This window comes from Rana temporaria, chromosome 1, assembly GCF_905171775.1.
Source record: "Rana temporaria chromosome 1, aRanTem1.1, whole genome shotgun sequence".
NCBI lineage: Eukaryota > Metazoa > Chordata > Amphibia > Anura > Ranidae > Rana > Rana temporaria.
In genome coordinates this window covers 201,179,301-201,205,783 of record NC_053489.1, presented here as the reverse complement: position 1 = coordinate 201,205,783, position 26,483 = coordinate 201,179,301, and the positions used below count along the sequence as shown (strand labels likewise).

The window sequence follows — 26,483 nt, the reverse complement described above, 5'->3', positions numbered from 1 at the left end:
CTCCCTGATTCCCAAACCGGGTAAAGATGCCTCACTGGTATCGAGCTACCGAGCAATCTCACTGCTCAATGTCGACGTGAAACTCTACACCAAAATCTTAGCGAATCGCTTGCTACCACTCCTCCCTAACATCATCTCTTTGGACCAGGTGGGTTTTGTCCCTGGAAGGGAAGCCAGGGACAACACCATAAAGGCGCTCAATATACATCACTGGTTAAAGTCCTCCAAGGGGAGGTGGTTTCTTCTCTCCTTGGATGCGGAGAAGGCGTTTGACAGAGTGGCATGGGACTACATGGAGGCAGTGCTTGGAAGACTGGGTCTTCCGCCTCGCCTTATCCAGATGATTATGGCACTGTACTCTGTCCCGACTGCGTGTGTCAGAGTTAATGGCCGGCTGTCAAACGCCTTCTCCCTCACGAATGGCACGCGACAGGGGTGCCCCTTATCCCCAATTATTTTTGTGCTCACAATGGAACCGTTGTTGCGTAGACTGCGTGACAACCCAACGATTAAGGGCATTGAGGTTCGCGGTAAAAGTTGCAAGGTAGCTGCTTACGCAGATGACGTTCTCTTATTCCTGTCCGACCTTATCACGACGATCCCCAATCTGTTGCTCGACTTCCAGAAGTTCAAACTCCTCTCCAACCTCCAAATAAACTTTGACAAGTCTCTAGCTTTAAATGTGTCCCTTCCAGACTCGTTGGTCTCGCACTGCAAGCGATCCTTCCCATTTAGATGGGAGACACGCGGTATTACTTATTTGGGTATCAAAATACCCCCCGACTTAAGAGATCTTTTTGCTCTTAATTTTCTTCCTGCTCTACAGGCTATCAAGGAGGACTTGCAGTGTTGGACCAAGGGTCATCTCTCTTGGTTTGGGAGAGCGGCGGTGCTGAAGATGAATGTCCTGCCTAGGGTACTGTACCTGCTGCAAGCAATACCGATTAGATTACCGCAGTCTTTCCTTACTGCTGTCAAACGGTGCTGCAGGACTTTCCTCTGGTCCGGCCGCTCCCCTCGATTAAGCTGGGATAAATTGATATTGCCGAAACTCAAAGGAGATTTGGGATTACCTGACGTTACTCTTTACCACAGGGCGTGCCAACTGGCGAGGGTGGTGGACTGGCACCTCCATGCCAGTAACAAGGATTGGGTGGCCGTGGAGAATGAATTCCTTTCGTTTCCCATAGCTCATCTCCCGTGGATTGAGGCCCGCTCAGTCCCTAAACCTTGCCTAGAGCATCCCCTGATAGGACCCACAATCCTGAACTTCAGGACGGTATGCCGTAAATCCGGACTGACCCCATCACCTGGACCGATGACTCCCTTGATTCTTAATCCGGACTTCCCACCTAGCATTGCGGCTAGTGACCCCACAGTGACCCCTGACCCCACTCAGGCGCGAGCCAGTCACTTCTTTCGAAACGGAGCCTTGCTCTCCCAGACCGAAATGACCACCGCGCTCCCGCATCTGACTATACCGTTCTTTAAGTTTCTCCAAATAAGACATTTCCTGGGCGGGGGCCCGGACGCCCATGATATGGTCCCGTGACTTAGCCCCGATAGAACAGATCTGTGCTACAAACCGGCCACAACGCCATCTGATCTCCGCGCTATACTCCCTGCTACTGTCTAAGGTGCCTCCCACTGACCAGTTCCGATCGTCTTGGAACTCAGACCTATCCCTTGACCTGTCAGACGAAGACTGGGACCGCATTTGGGAACACGCCCACAAGGGATCCGTCAATGTGTCAGCCCAGGAGAATAGATACAAATTGTGTACCCGCTGGTACCGCACCCCGGAAAAGTTACATAAAATCTTCCCTGCAGTTCCTGCGGACTGCTGGCGGTGTGGCAAGGCCACGGGCTCACTCCTCCACATTTGGTGGGACTGCCCAGTGATAGTGCCGTTTTGGAAGGCGGTCCACGAGAGTATCATTAAGATCACTACATACTTTTTAGAGTTCTCTCCGGCACAGTACTTATTGCACCATACAGTTGTACCTAGGACACATTACCGCAAGTCACTAACACTGCACCTGGTTAACGCCGCCACACAGTGTGTCCCCTTGGGATGGAAGTCTACCTCTGCCCCCACGTTGCATGACTGGCACCTCCGGGTGAATAAAATTGAGGACATGGAACAACTTATCCATCGTGCCAACGACACACATGACAAATTTCGTGAAACTTGGGCTTGCTGGAGCCATTACAGGGAATCCTGCGCCTTGGTGGACCCAACTCCCCCTGCGGACGCATCCACGAACCAGCCTGCGGGGCAGTGATGTCTTTGTCCCATACACAGCTGGTCTCTTTTCTCCCTTTTTTTTTTTTCTCTCTCTCCCCCCTCCCCCCCCCTTATCCACATCGCTTACAGCATGTGTCCTGTGCCCTGGGGCCCGCTCCGTCCACAGACAGCTCCATATGGGGGGGACGGTTGGGGAGGGCCCTATCTGGGCTCGGGAACAGTTAGATGTCCTGTTGTGCTCTTCTGCCCTAGGCTTATAGATGATACCCGAACAATTGCTTCCATGCTATTTTGGTACCATTTCTGTACTGTTTTTATGATTGACACAGTCTGACCTTGCTTATCTGTACCTATCCCTGTTCCTCACGTATTGTACTACTGGTTGCATCCAGTAATGGAAATGGTTGTATGTCTTGCTGAATTCTTAATAAAAATGTTTTAAAAAAAAAAAAAAGAATACAAACAAGTAGACTGATGCTGGTTCCCTGGCCGCTGCTTGGCTGGACTTTGGTGGTTTCCTGGCCGTTCCCTTATCAGATTTTGCTAGTTCGCTGGCTACTGCCCAGCAAGACTTTGCTGATTCCCTGGCCTCTGCCCAGGCGGACCTTGCTGGTTCCCTGGCCGCTGCCCAGCTTAACATTGCTGGTTCCATGACTGCTGCCCAGCAGAACACTGCTGGTTCCATGGCTGCTGCCCAGTCTGACTTTGCTGATTCCTGAGCCACTGCCCATCTGGATTTTGCTGATTCCTTACCTGCTGTCCAGCTTGACTCTGTTAGAGGGATACCCATTTGAATTCCAGACCCTGGCTGGGGGGCACAGTGGAGCACTCGGGGGCTGCTCCTTAAGGGGGGGCTGTCAGGACCTGGATCACCTGTTTGTGGTACTGTGGTTCCCTGGGTGGAGGATTGTAGTTCCAGTGACCACCAGGTGGCGTCTGGCTGCTAGGAGGGTATTTAAGTCCTCCCCTACTATGTGCCCTTGCTCCAGTGTTTTGCTTTCTGCCAGATACTACTATCCGTGATCCTGCTCTTGCTCCTGCCCTGTACCCTGTTGCCTTGTACCTGCTGTCCCTTGTTCTTGATCTTAATTTTTGTTCCCCCTTCCTATCTGTTCCCTGCACCTCCAGTTTTCCCTGCTTTTCTGCATTCCCCCTTTGTATATCTTGTATAATGTTAGTTGTTAGTAAGGCTTCTGACTGTTATTAGTCAGGTATTCTGTCACTCGGCTCTTCGGTTTACTGTTTGCTGTATGCTGGTGTTTGGAAGGAATTTGTTTCACTGTAAATAAATCTCACTTAAAGCATGCACAGACTGGTCCCAGTTTCCTGAGTGGCCATCTATACTGCAGCTTCCTTACATATAAAGCCTCCGTCCAAGTAGGGAGGTGGAATTAAGTACACTTGTAGGTTCTCAGCCCTCAGTGAATAAACATGTACAGCCAATTTGAGTTAATAAAAAGGTTAGCTTATATAAGGGGAAAGACTACATTTCCTCCCCAAATATAGGGATTTTTACGTGAGATGTGTTGCTCTTAGTATCGAAGGTAGGCGCACAAAACACAAGGTTTTTAGATATCAAAAATAATTTAATTATATAAATATAAAGTTTCACATTTCATAAAATAAATTAGCAAAGTGAAATATACATGATCACGACCAATTTTACATGATTTATACAAAAAGGAAATCAAGATTATGATTAGAAGAAAAGCAGATGCGATATTGCCAACTAGTTTCGCACTAGATGTGCTTCATCAGGGCTTGCATGATACTTCTGTTCCTTAATTACATGTAGTGGTCTGTGTATGACACAAAGGTTCATTATTAATTCAGGTAGGGTCAATGTAGTATCTTTAAACTTTGTAAATAAGTGTTCAACACATATACAATTAATAAAATAAGAATAAGAGAATATAGTGCGCTTACCAATTATGTTTAAAGAGCTCAAAGAACCTGGCAGAACCAAGAGGAGCTGCCAAGAAAAATAGCGAAGGCGAACCTGGCGCGGACAGGAGATATTGGATGCTGCACTTTCAATCAGCGGAGGCCAGATCCACTTGATTTTAGCAGGTGCGGACAATGAGATGTAAAGAGGGGGTTCACCACAGTTAAGGAGGAAGAGATACAGGTAAGAATACGTTGTATCTATTTCTCTCCTAAGAAAGAAGGCACAGGATTAAAATTGAAGATAAAGAAAAATAATATTGATTGAGAAAATGAATGAAAAAATTATAATAATATGACAGATTAAGGATGTATCCATATATATTTTTATAGACATTTTTTTAGATGTTTTTAGGTGAACCCCCTCTTTACATCTCATTGTCCGCACCTGCTAAAATCAAGTGGATCTGGCCTCCGCTGATTGAAAGTGCAGCATCCAATATCTCCTGTCCGCGCCAGGTTCGCCTTCGCTATTTTTCTTGGCAGCTCCTCTTGGTTCTGCCAGGTTCTTTGAGCTCTTTAAACATAATTGGTAAGCGCACTATATTCTCTTATTCTTATTTTATTAATTGTATATGTGTTGAACACTTATTTACAAAGTTTAAAGATACTACATTGACCCTACCTGAATCAATAATGAACCTTTGTGTCATACACAGACCACTACATGTAATTAAGGAACAGAAGTATCATGCAAGCCCTGATGAAGCACATCTAGTGCGAAACTAGTTGGCAATATCGCATCTGCTTTTCTTCTAATCATAATCTTGATTTCCTTTTTGTATAAATCATGTAAAATTGGTCGTGATCATGTATATTTCACTTTGCTAATTTATTTTATGAAATGTGAAACTTTATATTTATATAATTAAATTATTTTTGATATCTAAAAACCTTGTGTTTTGTGCGCCTACCTTCGATACTAAGAGCAACACATCTCACGTAAAAATCCCTATATTTGGGGAGGAAATGTATTCTTTCCCCTTATATAAGCTAACCTTTTTATTTTCTACAATTTTGATGGGATTGTGAGTGACTGCTGCTCAAGAGGAAGTCATTCATTCACCGACATACTTGTTTCTCAGCCAATTTGAGTTGTTGGACCCTGGGGAATTTGTCAATGTGCAGATGGATCAAGCAGCCATAAATTATGTTGGTTCTGGAAATATGTTTTTAGGAAGCTAATACCTTAATTGCATATAGCAATAACTCCTGGTAGATAAATTAAAAGACTGAAAAAAACATAGCACAGGTTATACAGTATATGTGATTCCATTTTAAACAAAGTGCAGACACTGTGACAGTAATAAAGTCTGATGAACCCAAACTGAGCAATAAGAATAAGGAAGTTGTGCTGCACATAGTGACATCTTATACAGACTATAACTGTGACTTGAGACTGAAAATTGCATCAACATCTTCATTCTATAGTGGGCGTATGGGACATTTTAGGCATCATTACAAACACATATATGTAAAAAAACACAATTTATTATAATAAAATTAGAACGAATCAAACAGACAGGCTAAATAGCTTAAGATGCATTAAGGTGAAAAAATACGAAGATTTACAACCCCTTTAAGGTTACATTTTTCCCAAATATACAGTTTTTGGTCCACCCTTTTGGGACACAACTGGTCCTGTACCTGCTAATCTACTATGCCCTTCAGTGGTTATTGGCACCATCACTCCATTTTGTACTACGTTCTTAATGTACGGTATGTTGCTTGGTGTAATACTGCAGTGTATGTTACTGCTCAACTAAATTTGAATACTGGTTTCATTATCTGCAAAACAAGTCTATGTTCTTTACATTCAAGATGGTATTGATTCTATGACTATACGTATATGGTCAATGTTTGTATTTTACCTGACCCTTTGAAAAATAAAGGAATTACAAAAAAATACACCGTTTTTTCACCCAGTGTTGGTGGCAGCCTTTAGAAGCAAGATATCCATATTTTTTTGCTGTGGTGCTATAGTAAAACATTTTAAACATCAGTTTCATTGTCACCTTCCATTTTTTGTTTGATGCTGGTGCTCCTGCTAGCTGACCCAAAAGTATAAGCTGTCCCACTAATGTTAAACGTGTCCCTATTTTATATAAATTTGGGCACTTTTTAGCAAGGGGATGGGGATCTTAGTGGGGATACTTTTTCTCCGATTTGCCATTGAAATAAACTTTCGAGCATATACTGTAGTAAGAGTGTTAGAACATTTTGGTGTTTTTTTCACCATAAATTGGATTGCAGAATCTATTCATATGAGATGTCAGCAGAGCAGATTTTAGGAAGTTTACTCTAACTGTGACCTGTAAACATTCATATATTGATGAATACAGACCTATTATTCACAGCAAACCATCTCCACAAGGTTTATTTTCTCCGGAAATACTACTCAGAGTTATTGCTGGAAATATGGAACCCTCTTCATCTATTCGCATAGCAGGAATAGTAATGGGAGGTGATTTTCTACAATTTGTAAACTACCTGTCTTGTAAACTACTTGTAAACTAATTTTGCAAACTTTCCCATCAAAGCTTCAATATGTCTGAATGTTCTCAAATATCCAGGCCAACCTTTCTTTTTCTAAGGTCCCTGAAATATATTTGTATCTATTTTAATTTTCTCCAAACATAACATACTACACAATTGTGAAGAGCTGGTACTCAGCCTATGTTCTATGCCATAAAAATAAAGTTTTACACTATCTGAATAATAATTCAAGATGATTTTGATAGCTTGGATGATTACCCATTTCAAAGTAGCTGATTACAGAAGTATATAGTATTATTTTTAAGTGATTAAAATGTCATAATGATAATTAATAATAGTTACTAAAGGGAAAAAAATCCTTAACCCAAGTAGTATCTTTGTAATTATACATTTTTACTTTTTTAATCAATTAGCTTGCACCTCATAAAATATAATTTATTAAACACTGATTGTAATAGGTGTATATAAACTTGTAGTGTACATACAGGAACCGTCTTTTCATTAGCAACTAAGGAGTTACTGTCATAATGTCTAGGCTGCTAGTCTTACATGAACCATAGCTCATGCCAGAAATAGTCATTGTAATAAGCTTGCTGCTAAAATGCCTCTTAATATCATGCATAGAGGATGAGTGGCTCTTGTCATGAATATTTTTAGACAAATTAAATCAGAATTCCTTGCCAGCTCCAATTACAACCTGTCACTTCTGTCTGGGCCCTGTGGGACTGTGTAGGTGTGCGAACAGATTCTAAAAAATTTCCCTTTGGTGCAGTGATATTCATTGGCATGAGTGTTAGCAAACAGCAATTTAATACACAAGTGACACATTTTGTGTCAGGACAAAACCTCTTGTGTTGTGGCATACAGTGCCTGATCTCTTTTTTAATAACTGGTCCTCACTGTAATGTTCTATATTGAGTGACAATGACACACTGAATTTCATTTACAATTGTTGAATATTCATAAAGAATTCATCGCAGAGGTTCTTTTTTTCCTTCATGAATAGAGCTCCATGGTCTTATCTCCGTAAAGTTTCATTTAGTCCCAATAAAAAACAAAATGGTATGTTATATTCTGTGCTTCTCTGGAATGAACAGGACAGGACAAAACTAGTTGTCAATTAATACATTTTTTTTTTTTTTTAAATAATCACTGACTTTAAAATTATTTTTTTCTTAATTCTCAACTTGCCAAATGACTGCAGATGGTAAATGTCAACCACATAGGTAGCAAGCAAATCTCAGATTATCTTGTTTTAAGTGACAAGGCTCATACAGTATAATGCTCTGGCGTTGTGCACATATCTTCTTTCTAGTTGGCAGGGTGCAAAACTGGGCATGCATTAATTGGCTCTAAAGCATACAATGGATTCCCCATACATAACTAAAGTTGTGCTCAGTGCTTTAAGTGGGCCAAAAGAGGTGCCGGTACTCTATTAGGCGCCGGTGCTCCCCCCCCCCCAATACTGAACATGAAAATACCCTTAGAAAGTACCCTGAAAAAGAGCTACTGTAGAAAGAGCTACTGAACATAAATGCTAAATTCAGGTAAGTGCTTTTTTACAGGGAAAGGGGCGACAATGGGCACAGTGGCATCATGGGGCACAGTGGTGACAAAGGGCACAGAGGTGACAATTGGCACAGTGGCATCATGGGGCACAGTGGTGACAATGGGCACAGTGGCATCATGGGGCACAGTGGTGACAATGGGCACAGTGGCATCATGGGGCACAGTGGTGACAATGGGCACAGTGGCATCATGGGGCACAGTGGTGACAATTAAAGGGCACAGTGGTGACAATTGGCACAGTGGCAACAATTGAGGGGCACAGTGGCTGCATTTGATGGCATGGCACAGTGGTGACAATTGATGGAACAGTGGCTGCGTTTGATGGCATGGCACAGTGACTGCGTTTGATGGCATGGCACAGTGGTGACAATTGATGGCACAGTGGCTGCGTTTGATGGCACAGTAGCTGCGGTTGATGGCACGGCACAGTGGTGACAATTGATGGCACAGTTGCTGTTTGATGGCATGGCACAGTGGTGACAATTGATGGCACAGTGGCTGCATTTGGTGGCATGGCACAGTGGTTGCATGTGATGGGCACAGTGAGGCTTTAATTTTTTTTTAATTTTTTTTGCGCCCCCCAATTTTGAGCACCAGCCGCCACTGTTCCAGACATTTGTAATGTTTGTAGATCCTGGGACACACACACACACACATGTGTGAAGGTAAAGTGTCTGCAGGGAAAAGTCAGGGAAGGGAGGGGGAGAGATAACAACCATCTGAGAGGAGCAGTGTGACAGGCAAAGATGAATGGATCTGTGTGAGGACGACAGGGAGCAGGACGGCCGGCCAGATAGTGGCTGAGGAAGGGAGGAAGATGCCAGGGAGAGAGAGAGAGCATTGCAGACACAGCCAGAACTGACCTGTAAAGCCAACGTGAGGAGACCTGTTACCACTGCTGCCCGAACCTGCTGGGAGGAAACTTCAAAAGCCCCCCATGCACCTAGGACCCCTGGGCAGTTCACAGAAGTGCCTGTGCATTAAGACAGGAAAGCCCTCCCCCGCTCTCACAGTGTCCCCCAGCTTTTAGGGAGAGGAAAGCAGGCAGCGCTGGGGGGAGACCAGGCACCTATAGGAGGATCACATGTGGCTAGAACAGGGAGGCAGATCGGTGCGCTGTGACAGAAATGATGCCGACAGGAGGGAGAGATACACAGCATCGGTTCTGTAACTGTCAAAGCGCACCGATCTGCCTCCCCATCAGCGGGCCCCACTCGGCTGCGGGCCCCATAGCGCCCGCGTGGGTCGCTATGGCGGTAGTTCCGCCACTGATCATCATATTCCTGGCCTGGGGCTGCGTTCCGGTACGGGAAATCCACGTACTGGGTGCACGGAGAGGTGCTGGTACTCTCCAGGGCCATTTTTGGAAGTGGCGGTACTGAGTACCGCCGCGTTTCGGCCCAGTTAAAGCACTGGTTGTGCTCATAAGTTTACATACATATACGTTTTTTGGAGAATATGAATGATAACACAAAAGAATGTCTTTCACTGATGTTTTTCACTGTCTTTCACTGATGTTTAGTGTTTGGCTGAAGCCCTTTATAATTAATCGACTGTGTTTATGCTTTTAAAATCATAATAGCAACAGAAACTACCCAAATGACCCTGATCAAACGTTTACATACCCCAGTTCTTAATACCTTCAGGGGCGGACTGACCATTGAGTCACTCGGGCACTGCCCGAGGGTCCCATGCCACTAGGGGGCCCCATCAGGGTTGCCAGGCTCAGTAAAACCAGGGACAGTATGTAAAAATCTGTGTTTTTTTTTAGATCTGTCCCTGATATGTCCGAAACTGACATGCTTTTAATGTGAAGATCCCAAGATTTTAGCTGCCCTGCCTCTGCACTGCCTCCTGGCGTGGTGGCCATCTGTAAGCCAGAGGGGCCCCATAATCTTCTATTGCCCGGGGGCCCCATGAGTTGTCAGTCCGCCCCTGGCCCCCTTTAACATCAATTACAGCTTGAAGTCTTATGTGGCATTTGTGGATGAGGCTCTTTATCTTCTCAGTTGGTAAAGCTGCCCATTCCTCTTGGAAAAAAGCCTCCAGTTCCTGTAAATTCTTGGGCTGTCTTGCATGAGCTGCACATTTGAGATCTCCCCAGCCAGAGTGGCTCAACGATATTGAGGTCAGGAGACTGAGATGGCCACTCTAGAACTTTCACTTTATTCTGCTGTAGCCAATGACAGGTTGACTTGGCCTTGTGTTTTGGATCATTGTCTGTTGGAATGTCCAAATATGTCACATGCGAAGCTTCCTGGCTGATGAATGCAAATGTTCCTCCAGTATTTTTGATAACATACTGCATTCATCTTGCCTTTGTAGCTCACACATCCCCAAAAAATCAGCGATCCACCTCTGTACCTTTCATCATAGGCCTTGTTGACTCCTCTCCAAATGTAGCATTTATGGTTGTGACCAAAAAGCAACATTTTGGTCTTATCACTCCAAATGACTTTGTGCCAGAAGGTTTGAGGCTTGTCTCTGTGCTGTTTGGCATATTGTAAGTGGGATACTTTGTGGCATTTGTGTAGTAATGGCTTTCTTCTGGCGACTCGACCATGCGGCCCATCTTTCTTCAAGTGCCTTTTTATAGTGCATCTTGAAACAGCCACACCACATGTTTTCAGATGGTTCTGTATTTCACCTGAAGTTATATGTGGGTTTTTCTTTGCATCCCAAACTATTTTCCTGGCAGTTGTGGCTGCAATTTTATTTGGTCTACCTGACCGTGGTTTGGTTTCAACAGAATCCCTAATTTTCCACTTCTTGATTAGAGTTTTAACACTGCTGATTGGCATTCTCAATTCCTTGGATATCTTTTTATATCCCTTTCCTGTTTTATACAGTTCAACTACCTTTTCCCGCAGATCCTTTGACAATTATTTTGCTTTCCCCATGGCTCTGAATCCAGAAACCAGTACAGCACTGGATGACGGATGCAAGGGTCTGTCAGGAGTCACACACACTAGTTACAAGCCAACTGATCACAGGTTGGTTACCTTTAATAGGCATTCCCCTTTGTGTCAACTTGTGTGCATGTTATCAGGCCAAACTCACCAGTGTATATAAACTTTTGCTCAGAGTCATTAGGGTAGTTTATGTTGCCATTATGATTTAAAAAGAGTTAACACAGTTGATTGATAATAAACGGCTTCAGCCAAACACTAACTATGAGTGAAAGAAATGTTTTTGTGATATCATTCATATTTTCCAAAAAATCGCCAAGAAATCATACATTCTGCAAGGGTATAGAAACTTATGAGCACAACTGTATGTGGACAGATCTACAAACAACAGACTGGGGTCACAAAAGGGTTCTACTGGCACAAATTTGTCTACTCTGAGGAGTACAAGGCCTTGCTGAATTAACTCCCCCAAATTGGAGGTCGAGCCCTTTTGCACTCTTCCTTCCCCCCTTACTTGACTCTTTCAACTTCTCTACCTCCCCCCCTCCCCTTCCAACTTTTTTGTCTTTTTTCCCCCCTCCCTCTCTTCTCCCCTTCTTACCATTCTCTTCTTCCTCTTTTCTCTTCTTTATTGTCTTTTTCCTTTGAGTCACCTTCTTTGCTTTTTTTCTTTTTCCTATTGACGGTGTTTACCGTACAAAATGCCACATGGGGTACAGAGACTCTCTAGTGACTGTTTTTTCCGGGACACCTTTTTACATATACTGTATATCTGCCTCCAATGCCTGCAATTGCTTTCCTTGTGCTGAATGCACGTGTTTTATTTTTTGTCATGCTATATGGTTAATTACGGTGTGATGCCTTAAAATAAAGTATTGAAAAAAAAAACTGGAAGCTGATTGGTTTCTATCATAGGCGTAATGCCCAGGCACATCCAACACACCCCAGGACTTTTTTTCCAGCAGAATGTGCAGCAGAATGTGCAGGATCTCTATTTCGGCAATAAACAATGGCAGCGCTTCTACTCTGGGAGTGGGACTATATTTAAGTTTGCTGTAAATGCAGTCCCTGATCGCGGAGTGAGCAGGCAGGTGGCCGCATTAGCAGTATATGTTAGTTCTGTATTTATTGCTATGTAGTGGTGAGGTAAAGGTCTTTGGAAAAAAATGTACTTCTACTTTTCCAATTTTAAAAAGCCAAAATGCATTAATCAAGAAACAAATGTAATAATTATTTTCACTTTGACAGAGATTTCACACTATTACGTGCTTGACAAAGGGCAAAAGCCCCGCAACATTGTGTGATCAATACTGTTCTTATATTTTACACCAGTAAATTAGATAAATATTCAGGAGCATTGCTTCTGGACACCCATTACCTAAGGAACCTAAAGTGATACTACGGGCATAAAATAAAAAAGAGGTTATATTTACCAATTTAATAAAATTGACTTTGCTCATTCCACATTTTCTTTCACAGAACTAGCATAGGAGACAAGTAACCTTGCTATCATTGGTGTTCGATAATTGTACTGCAATGAGGGCAGTGTAGAGAAATAAAGGTTTCATCAGAAGCTGGTGGAGATTACTGTAGCAGCGGTGACTATTACAGTGATTTCAATTTTCCATGTGGACCCCACAGGTATGGCACATACATACTTACATTGGTCTAAGCTAGACCAATATAATTATGTAAACATTTACATACCTAAACTTTAGTTTTAAATACATTACAACAGGGCTCAAAATTTCAAGCTCTGAGCTTCTAGCCAGGCCTCAAGTGTTACTCGCCACCAGTTGCCTCACCTAACCCATACACTGCCCCGCCCCTAATTCTGCCCCTAAAACCGCCCTTGTAGATTATCTCTTGGAATGACAACTCTTGGTGAGCGCTGTGCTGCACTGCCTACCTGAGACACCCAGAGTGGTGATAATAGCAGTCCTCCAGCTCACTTGTTCCTTCCTGCTCTCTGCTCTCCAGCTACATTGGTCAGGTTGGGAAGCCAGGCTCAGAGAGGTCATACTATCAGGTCCCATGGCTTAACGAGAATTGTAAGGAGAGCACCTGTGTACTGCTCTGCATGTGTGCGGCTCACCCGACTACATTTCCTGGGCACGCACCTTTCCTCTTCGGCCGCCAATCGCAGCGTGGCTCTAAGTGTAGGCACAGATTGGACTGTTGGTCATGCAGAACTGTTATCACTCGCCCCCAGCTTAAATACACTCGCCAAAATGCTAGCAGGCGAGTGGAAATTTTGAGGGCTGCATTATAAGGAAAATTTAATTTATATTGCTCCAAATTGCACAACATTTCTAAAAAATGCATATGCTGAAAGCATTTAAGAATGTGGATCTTATACCAATATATTCTTTACTGTGTACATGTTACATGGGGGTGCTGAGTTAATCTAAAGACAATTAGTATTCTTCATTGTTAGACATTGGGGTTAATTTACTAAAGACAAATAAACTTGTACTGTACTGAAAATATACTTTGCAAGTTCAGTTGTACCCTGCAAGTGCAGATGTTAGTAAATTAGGTAAAGTTTCACTTTGCAAACAATCACATGCAAGGAAAAAAAAATATTTTTGCATGCACATGATTGGATCATAGAAGTCAGCAGAGCTTCCGCTCAATTACTAACCTCTGTAGCATATTCCCTTACAGAGTACACAGTCTATTTGCATTTAGTAAATCAATCCATTGTTTGAAAATGGCACAGCACTTTCCAGTAGCAATGCTTTTAAGACTTTGTGTGGCTGAACACAATTTAGCTGTGGGGTCAGATTTCCTCTATAAGCTTCATTGCTGCCAATTCACTATGTAGTGCATTGCTGATCTCCCTACATATCTTGGCCCACTTGCTTTACCATGTGGTTAGATACTGTATGTTCTGCTCACTATTTTAAATAATTTCATCTTAGCAAGGTTAGTTGAAAGAACACATTTTTTGAAAATTATCTATTTGGTCCCACAAACTAGGACAGCTTTAATCAGGAGTCAATGGGTATCAGACATTATTAAATGACAGTACAGTAGAGGATGAGCTTTGGTTTTGCTGTGGGGCAGCTTTAACCCCCTCAGCAGTATTCCCGAGTCTGGCTTGGGGTGAAATTTCAGAACCAAAAGCGGTAACCCCGAGCCAGACTCGGGATCGCCTTGCAGTGTCCACATGCAGGGAATTACTTACCTTGTCCCTGCTGTGTGATCGAGCTGTGTCCTCGCTCGATTCACACAGTGCCTGTGTGCTGCCGAGGCTCCATTCCCTGCGACGTTACGCCGCACGGGGGCAGAGATCGGCGCCAAATTAAAAAAAGTAAATACACAATACATACAGTATACTGTAATCTTATAGATTACAGTACTGTATGAAAAAAATACACACACCCTTTGTCCCTAGTGGTCTGCCCAGTGCCCTACATGTTCTTTTATATAATAAAAACTTTCTGCCTGGAAACTGGATATTGTCCATAGCAACCAAAAAGTGTCCCTTTACATGAAAAGTGGTTTTAGACCAGCTTGAAAACAGCGATAATAAATTGGAATCACTTGCAGAATTGAGCGATAGCGATTTGTGGGGAAATTTGTCATCAAACAATAAAAGTAATGACAGCGACAATTCTGCAACTGAGCAAATTTCAGTGTTTTTGATTTGATTACATTATTAAATAATTTTTATTATAATTACATTATTATTTGTTATAATTATTTATAGTTATTTATTATATTATAATTTATGATTTTGTTTTTCAAACTTCATCATACCCGAGATGTCTACTAGACTCTTGTTTGGACAGATTTAAGTGAGTTATTCCTAAGAATTAGAAGCCTACAATATAAAACGCCAAATTTCCATGCAAAATAATGGTACCGCTTTCAGCACCTAAAATCTGAAATAATCATACCGCCAGGGAGGTTAAGAAAACAATCCAAAAAAGCATTAGCTGTGTTTCAAACCTGCATCTACAGTACTAAAAAATGCATAACAGGTATCCACTCCTGAGTCGGGCGGGGGCAAAACTTCATGCGGTAGCAGGCTTGTTAGCCGGCATGCGCACCCAGGAACGCTTCTGTCCCCCAGCTGGACCTTTGTCAGTCTGGGAGGATCTGCCCCGGTAGGCTGGAACTCGCAGCCGAAATCCGCAGACTACATTTTTGGCCGCCAGGCACGAGGACGAAGGTAGGCCGTGAGTGCGCGGCCCCTGGGGGGACAGGACCGCTCCGAGCCAGTAGGCCACAAGAGGAGCGCCCCTACCATCCAGGTTGGTCCATGTACAGACCAAGAACGGACGCATTCAGGGTATTTTGACCGCAGGCCGCAAAGCCTGAATTGCAAGACCTCCTATCACCCGCCTCCCAGGATACCCCCCAGTAACAACCCTGAGGGTGGAAAGGACCGTGTGTCCAACAAGCCCCTAGGCCGAAAGCCTGGGCCTCACCCAGGAAGGAGGGGGAAGGGAGGGGGAGGGAAGGGGGTAGAGAACCCCGGAAGGCCCGACTACCCCAGGGAGTACCCGCGCCCCCCACAACTCCAGGAAAGGAGAGGCGGGGGCCCTCTACTTACCGCTCGAGCGAAGTGCGTGGGTAACACTCCCAGATAGTTCCTCCTCGCCACCAAAGTGGGGGGGCTGTGGGCCATAAGGAACGCTGTGACACAGGCCGAGACCCGGTCGTATGCGACCTCGCAAGACGATTAACTCGCAGGGCCAGCCCCTGTCCAGTGGGGCTATGTCGCGGTCGACCTATCGCATAGCTGAGGTCTGCACGCGCTCGCTGGCTGGACTGGGGAGACTACAAGGATCTATATTATCCAGCCTGTCACCCAGCAGACAGTTGATAGAAGAATCACAAAAATAAAATAAAATAAAAAATTTCTTCAGGACACTGGGCCCAAAGGGATCCACATCCTTCTCCTCTGCTAGGCAGAAAAAAACTGAGGCTGCATGCTGCAGGGCGGAGGGTTATGTCCGGAGGGACCACCCCCTGGGCGGGGCTCTTCAACTCTGTTAAAGTAACATGTATTTAAATATCTAACATGTTCTGCTTTTGTTCCTATATACCTTTAAAAAATAAAGAGTTAAAAAAAAATGCATAACTCTGTAACGTAGGTTTACTGGAATCCAACCATTGTGATATTTTATTTTGTATTGTTGTATTCATGTAACAGTACAGTAATACTTCTTAAAAGACAACCTTGGAGAAATAATGATGCTGTCAATGCTGATCTGCCTCTGAAATTGCTAGGTACCATGCATACTGGTAAGCTGATCCTTGTTTTGAGGAACTGATGCAGACTATGAATAAGAATGAGGTAAGAACTCCTTATCTGCAGACCAGTCAATTAGCATTTTCAAAAGAAGAGGTCCTTTAAAGCTGAAGGTCAGGATGTGTTTTATATATATTCAGCACTATACACTTTAGTTATATGTAATGGTGTGTATCCCATTACCTGCAGGCTGCTGCTTCTGCTAAAAAAAATTGCCCTGCTGTACATCTGCTGAGTCGCCAGATACTGTCCTGAGTGTCTGTCTTCTGGACCTGTAATAGTTAAAGTGAAGCTAAATAGTCACCTCCACCTTCCAGTGATGCACAGTTACATCCCACGCCAGCCACTGTCCTCTTCTCCTGGGATACAGCTGAGTATCTGAATTTTCAACCTCTTGATTTGCCAGCAGTGGGGGTATGCACAGGAGTCAGTCATTCCAGCACAGCCAGAGCATGTCGGGAATGCATACTAAGCTGCTCAGGCACAGCTCCATGAACACTGAATAGAAGACTGCAAGCAGGGAAATAAGTTTGAGGTCTAGTTCCACTTTACTTAGTACAACAAACAATGGTCCTTATTCCTACGCACCAAAGGTCACTGGGAGAACACAAGGCCTCACATTTATTAGGATTTCAGTGAATAATGGGATTTTAGTGTGTGTTTGCTATTTTGATACTATTAGGATGGGGAACATGAGCTCTTATAACCTTCCAGAGAGCTAGGGGTAAAAGATACATATCACTCTCTCTCTGGTTAAAAAAAACGTGTGGCAAACAAAAGGCAATATGTTATTAAAAATCCCTCAAATATCAAGATTAAGGCACCAGACTAGAGTTGCAAGTGCCTCTTGATATATTGAATGATATATTGAATTGAATGACACAGAGATATTGCAGAAGAGATGTATATAAATAAATGGTGGGGTTGGAGAGCCGTTGGGGTAGTCCATATATCAATCCCCTCTACTCACTTGGCCACTACTCAAATGCAAGATCACAAAAAGCCAAAACAATAAATTGGTTGATACCTCCCAAGTTCCTCCACCACTAATCAAAGGAAGTCATTGAATGCTCAGTCCTCATCCTACGGAAACCATACATCACCCCAAAAGAAAATAAACAGTGCAAAAAACTAACTCAACATGTTTCGCTCTATCAAACAAGCTTTGTCAGTAAAGTCTGACTGTGCACCAAAAACAAACAAATCAAATATAAAGCACATGGCAAAGATGATGCCTTATTAGGAGAAATGCGTCGGGAAGGGCTCTGCTGATGCCACTGCGTTATTTTGATCCTATTTGCTTTTACTTGTCTTCTCAAATGTGAGTGACCATTTTATATTTTATTTAATAAATGGCCACTTTTTAAACAGAATTATACTATTTGGCCCAATTTCTCTCTTTAACATTTGTTACACTGGGAGGATTGTGTATGAAGTAACGTTGCTTAAACCTATGGTGGATACCCATTATATAGTGGAATATCGTCGCCTGGTCTTACTGCCTGGCCCCATTGGAAGCTGTGCTTGCTGTACCTCTCCCTGGGTGTGTTACACCAACAAGATCATTCAATCCTTCAGGCTTATGCCCTGCTGGGTCCATCTTGTCTGGTAAGCCTTTGATCTTCATGGTGGTGGATTGCCTACAGACAACTTTATACAGAGTCACTTTTATCACAGTGGATCAATTTTGGACTTTATATTTAATTTTTTCACTAGCACTTTTTTGGCTTATTTCCATCTTTGGTGCTTCACTTTGTATTTATTATATTTATATAATATTGGTTATTTATTCACTATATTCATTTGGTGCATTTTCAACCTACACATATTATTTTAGATCAGTACCAAATTTTTAATAACACAATTTTGTTCAGTCAATGATTGCGTTATATTATCACTTTGATTAATCATTTGCATAGTTTTCATATTACAGTATGTGTGCAATTTAATTCATTTATTAAGTATAACACGGGAGGTTATATGTACACATATATCTTTGAGCATACCGAGAGTAATATTTTGAGCACCGCACTTTCTCTTTTCCACTTGCTTTATATACAGTATATCTGTTGTGCAAGCAGCTACTTACATTCATTATTGACAGCGCGGTTTTTCTTTCACCTTTATAACCAAAGAAAATAAAGTTGCACTGCCCACACACCTCCTTCTACCCTCTCTGCCATTCACAGAACTTGTATTACTACACTCCCACAACGCATTGCATTCTGGGAATGGCAGGATTCCACCACCCATTCCCTGAAATATGGGAATATATCTTCTATCTGTGTGGTGAGTGACTGGTATCCTCCTCCTGATATCAGCACAGTTTGATTCAGTGTGTGCCTCTCCCAACCCAGATCTGCCCTCCTGAGCACCCACCACTACAGCAAAAACCTACTTGTGACAGCCTGAATCAGATTTTTTTATCAGAGACAGTAGATGTCACTGACTATAAAGATGATGATTATAGGGCTCTGGGGTAAGGTACAGTAACATTTCTTTTTGATACATGCCCTGTAGTGTCAAAAGGAGGAATAACATGCTGGGAGATGGGCTTAAAATACTCCAGATAGATATATTTTTGTTTATGACCTGTATAAGTGCCTGCGCCAAGAGTAACCAAAGACTTTTCAATATATGTAGGGGCTTGGAATATGTATTGAGGTAGGGTTCATAAATGTAAAATTCATTTTATGATATGGCTGTTTGTGTCCACAACCCATGGATGCTGCATTGCTTTGCAGTAACCAATATTTCTTCAATAATAAACTAGCTTGCGCTAGTATTCAGATCAGTACTGGCAGGAGTCCATAACAACTAAGTGGTCAGTCTACCTAGAAACAGTTTCACTGTCAAAATATTCCCTTTACACATCTTTTCATCTCATTCCACTTCTTTCTTCTATTTCTCGTTTTCTGTTGCTGGCAATCTATCAACAGCCAAGCTGTGTGTTGCTTTTAATGTTTATGTTTTGATCTAACATGTATATGTTAATCTCTTGGCTCCAGGAAAGACCTGGAGATTTCTGCTGCATATTCCAGCCTCCAGTAGAGAGGAAGAATCAGGGACTGTAGGTGGAAATACTGAATGTTTTTTTGATGATAACTTCACTTGTGATTTGCTCTTGGGGCATTACTACAATGACTACATGAAAATTTAGCCCCAATGCACATTCTGTACAAGCTTCTCCTCTATTTCTTCTTACAGTTTATTTTACTGATGGTAGAAAGCTCAGATGTTGCTTCCTTCCTCAATACTTTTTTTGGTGAAGTCTGAAAAATCAAAGCGGTGGTTCTTTCAGTATACTATCGAGCACACAAGAAAAGTCACACATTTTTGCAATCAATGTGGCCAATCTATAATACTTCAATCCCTGGTTTGTTGAGGAGTGATACAAACATACTTATTAGGGTTGTCCCGATACCACTTTTTTAAGACCGAGTACAAGTACCGATACTTTTTTTCACGTACTCACCGATACCGATTACCGATACTTTTTTTTTTCAATGTCATGTGACAGTTTGACAGATGGGGACTGATAGGTGTCTGGTTCTGATAGGTGGCACTTATGGGCACTGACTAGTGGCTGGCGCTGATGGGCACTAATATCTGGCACTGACAGGTTAGCTGGCACTGATAGGTGGCACTTATGGGCAGTGATAGATGGCAGTGAGTGAAGGGGAGTACATAGGGCAGGGTGCAGGTGGGTCCAGAGTGCAGGTGAGTGCAGTGTGCAGGTGGGGACAGGGTACATGTGGGTACTGAGTGCAGGTGGGTACTGAGTGCAGGTGGGTACTGAGTGCATGTGGGTACTGAGTGCAGGGTGCAGGGTGCAGGTGGGTGCAGAGTGCAGGTGAGTGGTGGGTGCAGGGGAGTACAGAGGGCAGGGTGCAGGTTGGCAGTGGGTGCAGGTAGGCAGTGGGTACAGTTGGGTACAGCGTGCAGGTGGGTGGTGGGTGCAGATGGGTGGTGGGTGCAGGGGAGTACAGAGGGCAGGGTGCAGGTGGGCAGTATGTGCAGGTGGGAAGTGGGCGCAGCGTGCAGGTGGGCAGTGGGTTTAGGTGGGTGCAGTTGGGTACAGCGTGCAGGTGGGTGCAGAGTGCAGGTCGGTGGTGGGTGCAGAGTGCAGGTCAGTGGTGGGTGCAGGGGAGTACAGAGGGCAGGGTGCAGGTGGGCAGTGGGTGCAGGTGGGAAGTGGGCGCAGCGTGCAGGTGGGCAGTGGGTGTAGGTGGGTGCAGTTGGGTACAGCGTGCAGGTGGGTGCAGAGTGCAGGTCGGTGGTGGGTGCAGAGTGCAGGTCAGTGGTGGGTGCAGGGGAGTACAGAGGGCACTGTGCAGGTGGGCAGTGGGTGCAGGTGGGCAGTGGGTGTAGGTTGGTGCAGTTGGGTACAGCGTAAAGGTGGGTGCAGAGTGCAGGTGGGTGGTGGATACAGGTGGGTGGTGGATACAGGAATGTCTTCCCTCTCCCAGCACAGACACCCTGTGGCTGGAGAGGGTGGGTGGAAGCCAGGCTTCTGTATTTAGATGTAACACAGCAATGTGCTTCTGTCCAGCCGGATTCTCGGCACCCGCCCGCACTCCCGCAGTATTGCTCCCTGCCATTTGTCACACTAGAGCCGGTGATGGAAAGCTTTTCCTAGGCAGAATTAGCACACTTTATAACTCACCCCTCCGAACACAGACCTCAGATACAGTGCGGCTCAATTCAGTGAGAGAGCTGCCCCTCCTTTCAGGCTCCTCCTCATGACCTGTGAGACATGACAGAGCCAGGGAGGAGCCACCTAGGAAAAGCTTTCCACCCCCGGCTCTAGTGTGACAAACGGCAGGGAGCGATGCTGCAGGAGTGCGGGCGGGTGCCGAGAATCCGGCTGGACAGAAGCACATTGCTGTGTTATATCTAAATAGCTATAGTCACTTCACAGTTCAAAGAATCTTTTATTTGCTGAGGTCTGCCTGCTACGATGTCCTTCCTGTTCGTCTGATCTCCAGCTGCTCTCCGCTCCTTCTCAGCCCCGCTCCCTGCCCCTCTAAGCAATTACAATGATCTCCGCTGTCTCCCCACCCCTTCTCAGCCCCGCGCTCTCCAACCCCTCTCTGCACCCGCTCTCCGCCCCCTCTCGTCACTTGAGGGAAAAAAAATAAGTATCGGCAGAAGCATCGGGAGCATTTGCGCGAGTACAAGTACTCGCACAAATGCTCAGTATCGGTCCCGATACTGATACTAGTATCGGTATCGGGACAACCCTAATACTTATGTGACATTTTTTTGTCAAAAGGCTTGCAAATGAGATGATTAATATACAGATTAGCTTTCATTTAGAGGCTTCTAAAGAAGTTCACCTCAACTCAAAAAAAAAATTTGTTTTGGCTGGAGTGAAGAAGGATTAGAAGTTCTCTCAGGTTTCAGCTGTCTGCGTTCCCATTGGGGACATTTCTTCTCACTTCCTGAGTGGTCGCTGGCAGAGGAAATCAGCAAAGTCTCATCAATAGGATACAAAGAACAATAAAAACACTATATTTCGCTAAGTGTAAACTAATTAAAACCCCTGTCTGTTTTTTGCTGCTGTCTGTGTGCCCAATAAGGAGTTTGAAACCCTGTGTGGTCACTGAGACAGAACGTAAAGTACTACTTACCTAGCAGAGACAGACGTTATGACCCATTACTGCACTACTCATAACTAAATGTAACATTTTGTATAGAGTAGGGATTTAAATTGGCACATTACTAACCGCTAATATATTGTTTTGCATTGAGGTTGATATTGACTTAAAGTGTAACTATACTTAACTTGAATCCAGCAATGCGCCATCCCCGGAACTCACCGCATGCCATTGACATCTTTGGGTCGCAGGCTTCTGGGTCTCGATTGCCGGTTGCTGTTACTGGCTGGACTGAGATGATGTCACTCCCAAGCAGCTTACGCAGCTTACTGTACAGGTGTGGACAGGCAGGTAAGTAACTTTAATGCAGAAGAGACAAAGCATGTTTTTTAGTCTTTTATGCATTAAAGATTCTGCCTGTCCGCCCATTTTCACTGTACAGCCTAAAGTTCTACTTTAAGTAAGACAAATTAATTTGTTTTTTGTGATTGGACAATGAATTTCACCATTCCAAAAAATCTATTTCACCTTTCATCAGGTCAGATCTGATTTTTAACTCAAGAGTTGTCTTGTAGTCCACCCCAGTTATGTTTTGCATATATTATTATGGGAACTCTAAGTAGATCACAACCTTGGTGGGAAAGTGTCTCAGATCCTGGAGTCTCCCATTGACATATGGACCATATGTGTGTTTATGGTGATGGATAATACCTACAAAGTATGGTAGCTATGACACCAAGCAAGACGTGTTAGAAGGAGTGGCCATTGTATATGGTTTAGGAGCAAGGAGTTGCAATGAAGGCCTCCCTACCTTTTCCAGGCCTGAAAGCTTGGGATCACCACAACCCTTGCTCCAGCAGTACTGAGAATAGTTACATAGCTCCCAACTGTTCCATATTTCGAGGGACTGTCCCTGATTTGGAACAAAGTCCCTCTGTCCTTCTTTCCTCCTCATGTGTCCAAAATGTTGGTCTGATCTATATAGTTGTATATAAATTACACTTTTTATCTTTCAAAAAGTGTTTCACAGTGCTAAACCTTTCATCTAATTTCTATGTATAAAGGAATAGTAGTAGTAAAAAAAACACTTGTGGGTTTAACTAATCATTTTTGTATAATTCTCATCTAAGTGGAACATGGCAGGGGGTCTGTCCCATTCTTACATACTTTTGCTAATAGGTCTCTCTCTTAACATCTCAAATAGTTGGGAAGTATGCAGTTATAACGATATAAAGTTGGATTTCAAAGTAAGCAATGTTTTTTTTTTTTGAGAATATAAAGTAGTACATAAAGTAGTAGTAATGTTGGATGTATGATGTAAGTTTATTAATAGGGTTCAGCAAATATTTTTTTTTTCTATTATTCAGGTCTGGCAGTGCGGGGGCAGTATGGAAGTTCTACCTTGCTCCAGAGTTGCTCATATTGAACGAACAAAGAAGCCTTACAACAATGACATTGACTACTATGCAAAGCGTAATGCCCTACGAGCTGCTGAAGTGTGGATGGATGAATTTAAGTCTCATGTCTACATGGCATGGAACATACCCATGACGGTAAGCAACATTCATCTGTGATTTTGCCTATAATAATTACCTTTAAAGTGTTTAGGAAAGTCTTTAAATACTCTTACAGTTACAATCTAAGTAATTCATATGATGAAAGCATAGTTTACCCTTAGTAAAAACCTTATAAAAATATGATTGGTAGTTCCAGAGATATAAATATATATGCTGCATGGAGATACAGTATGAACTATTTCTATAAAAGTTGAGCTCTGTCCTATCTCTCTCTATCCTTATTGTTGGCCTGTGAGGCCACCCATTACAATCGCTGGAAGGTGAAAAGGCAAGGTTTTTATATAATTTCAGCTGCCTGTATCTCTGGATCTATTGATCATTTTGACATTTGTTCTTCTCTGTTAAGCAATCTCTGCTTATCCATTTTTTTTTATCATATATTATGTGAAATTGCTTAGCATTGTGATATTTTTACTTTAACCACTTCACCTCCAGAACAATTTTTTTTAATCACTTCCATACCGTGCCTATTCTGGCACTTATCTCCTTCATGTAAAAATCATATTTTTTTGCTAGAAATTACTCAGAACCCCAAAACAATATTTTTGTTATACCCTAGGGAATAAAGTGGCAGTCATTGCAACTTTTTATCTCGCACGGTATTTGCGCAATAATTTTTCAACCTCTTTTTTTCTTTTTAAACGGTTTCATGAATTAAAAAATAACAAAACAGTAAAGTTAGCCCAATTTTTTGCTATAATGTGAAAGATGATGTTACGCCGAGTAACTAGATACCTAACTTGTCACGCTTTAAAATTGCGCACACTCATGGAATGGCTCCAAACTTTGGTATTTAAAAATCTCCATAGGCAACGCTTTACATTTTTTTACAGGTTACCAGTTTAGAGTTACAGAGGAGGTCTAGTTTATTGCTCTCGCTCTAACGCACGAGGCGATACCTCCCATGTGTTGTTTGAAAGGCGTTTACATATGTGGGCGGACTTACGCACGCGTTCACTTCTGGGGGCGAGCTACTGGGGACAGGGGCGTTTTACATTTTTTTAAATATATATATTTTGTTTTTAATTTTACTTAAATTTTTTTATTTTTGCGCTTTTTTTTATCACTTTTATTCCTATTACAAGGAATGTAAACATCCCTTGAAATAGGAATAGTGTGTGACAGGTCCTTTTTATGGAGAGATGCAGGGTCAATAAGACCCCACATCTCTCCTCCAGGCTGGAAAGCATGAGATCGGGAAAAAAATCACCAATCTTATGCTTTCAGCCGCGATTGTGTTTTTGTTTACTTCCGGGTACCCGGGCGTGACGTCATAACATCCCGCCCGGGTCTCCGACGGTCATAGAGATGACCGGTGACCATATGGTCACCGGAAATCTCTATGCTCTTTATTCAACGGCGGCCAATTCATTCTCTGGGCCTCCGATGGCACGGGAGAGCTCGGAAAAGTACTGGATGGCGGCAGGAGGGGGATGTCTTTCTTACACCGCCGCCTGTAAGAACGATCATTCGGCGGAACCTCCGCTATGATAATATTTATGGTGTAGGGAATTGCCGCCTGAAAAAAGGATATCTGAATGATGCCTGTAGCTGCACTAAAGTCAAGGACGTCATATGACGTCCTACGGTACGGAAGTGGTGAAAATTTTTCAAATCTGCTAGAAAATTACCTAAATCCTCTTAAAATATATATATATTCAGCAAGAAAATCACCTGTATGATAAATAAAAGTAGTTGCAATGTTTTATGGAACAAAGTATAAATCTATATTTTCAGGAAAATGTTATTGTAAACACATACAGTGCCTTGAAAAAGTATTCCACATTGTGCTATGTATCAAATACATAAATGTATTTTATTGGGATTATATGTTATAGATCAACACAAAGTTGTACATAATTGTGAAGTGGAATTTTTTAAACATTTTTTACAAATAAATATCTGAAAAGTGTGACATGCATATGCATTCAGCCCCCCTGAGTCAATATTTTGTAGAACCACCTTTCGCAGCAATTACAGCTGCAAATCTTTTTGGGTATGTCTTTACTAGCTTTGCACATCTGGATAGTGACATTTTTGCAGATTTGTCTTTGCAAAATAGCTTAGGCTCTGTCAGATTTGCTGGAGAGCGCCTGTGAACAGCAAGTTTTAAGTCTTGCCATAGATTCTCAATTGGATTTTGGTATGGGTTTGACTGGGCCATTCTAACACATGAATATGCTTTGCTCTGAACCATTTCATTGTAGCTCTGGCTGTATGTTTAGGGTTGTTGTCCTGTTGGAAGGTGAACCTCTTCCCCAGTCTCAAGTCTTTTGCAGGCTCTAACAGGTTGTTTTCTAAGATTGCCCTGTATTTGGTTCCATCCATCTTCCCATCAACTCTGACAAGCTTCCCTGTCCCCGCTGAAGAAAAGCATGATGCTGCCACCACCATGTTTCACAGTGGGGATGGTGTGTTCAGGGTGCAGTGTTAGTTTTCTGCCACACATATCATTTTGCTTTTCAAGCCAAAAAGTTTAATTTTGGTCTCTTCTGACCAGAGCCCTTTTTTCACATGTTTTCTGTGTCCCCCACATTGCTTCTCACAAACTGCAAACAGGGCTTTCTTTCAATAATGTCTTTCTTCTTGCCACTCTTCCATAAAGGCCAGATTTGTGAAGTGCACGAATAATAGACCTTATGCAGCCCCTCCAGAGTTACCATGGGCCTCTTGGCTGCTTCTCTGATTAACGCTCTCTTTGCTGGCCTGTTAGTTTAGGTGGACGGCCATGTCTTGGTAGGTTTGCAGTGCCATACTCTTTCCATTTTCGGATGATGGATTGAACAGTGCTCTGTGAGATGTTCAAAGCTTGAGATATTTTGTTTATAACCTAACTCTAATTTACACTTCTCCACAACTTTATCCGGGACTTGT

At 43.0% G+C, this 26,483-nt stretch overlaps 1 protein-coding gene across 1 annotated transcript in view; it reads left to right on the top strand.

The window, feature by feature from the left end:
• GALNT9 (polypeptide N-acetylgalactosaminyltransferase 9) overlaps positions 1–26,483 on the top strand; it is a 467,683-nt gene that overhangs the window by 386,817 nt on the left and 54,383 nt on the right. The window contains exon 7 of the mRNA XM_040347718.1: positions 23,400–23,585. Within this exon, the coding sequence (XP_040203652.1) occupies positions 23,400–23,585 (186 nt within the window). The remainder of the gene's footprint in view (positions 1–23,399; positions 23,586–26,483) is intronic.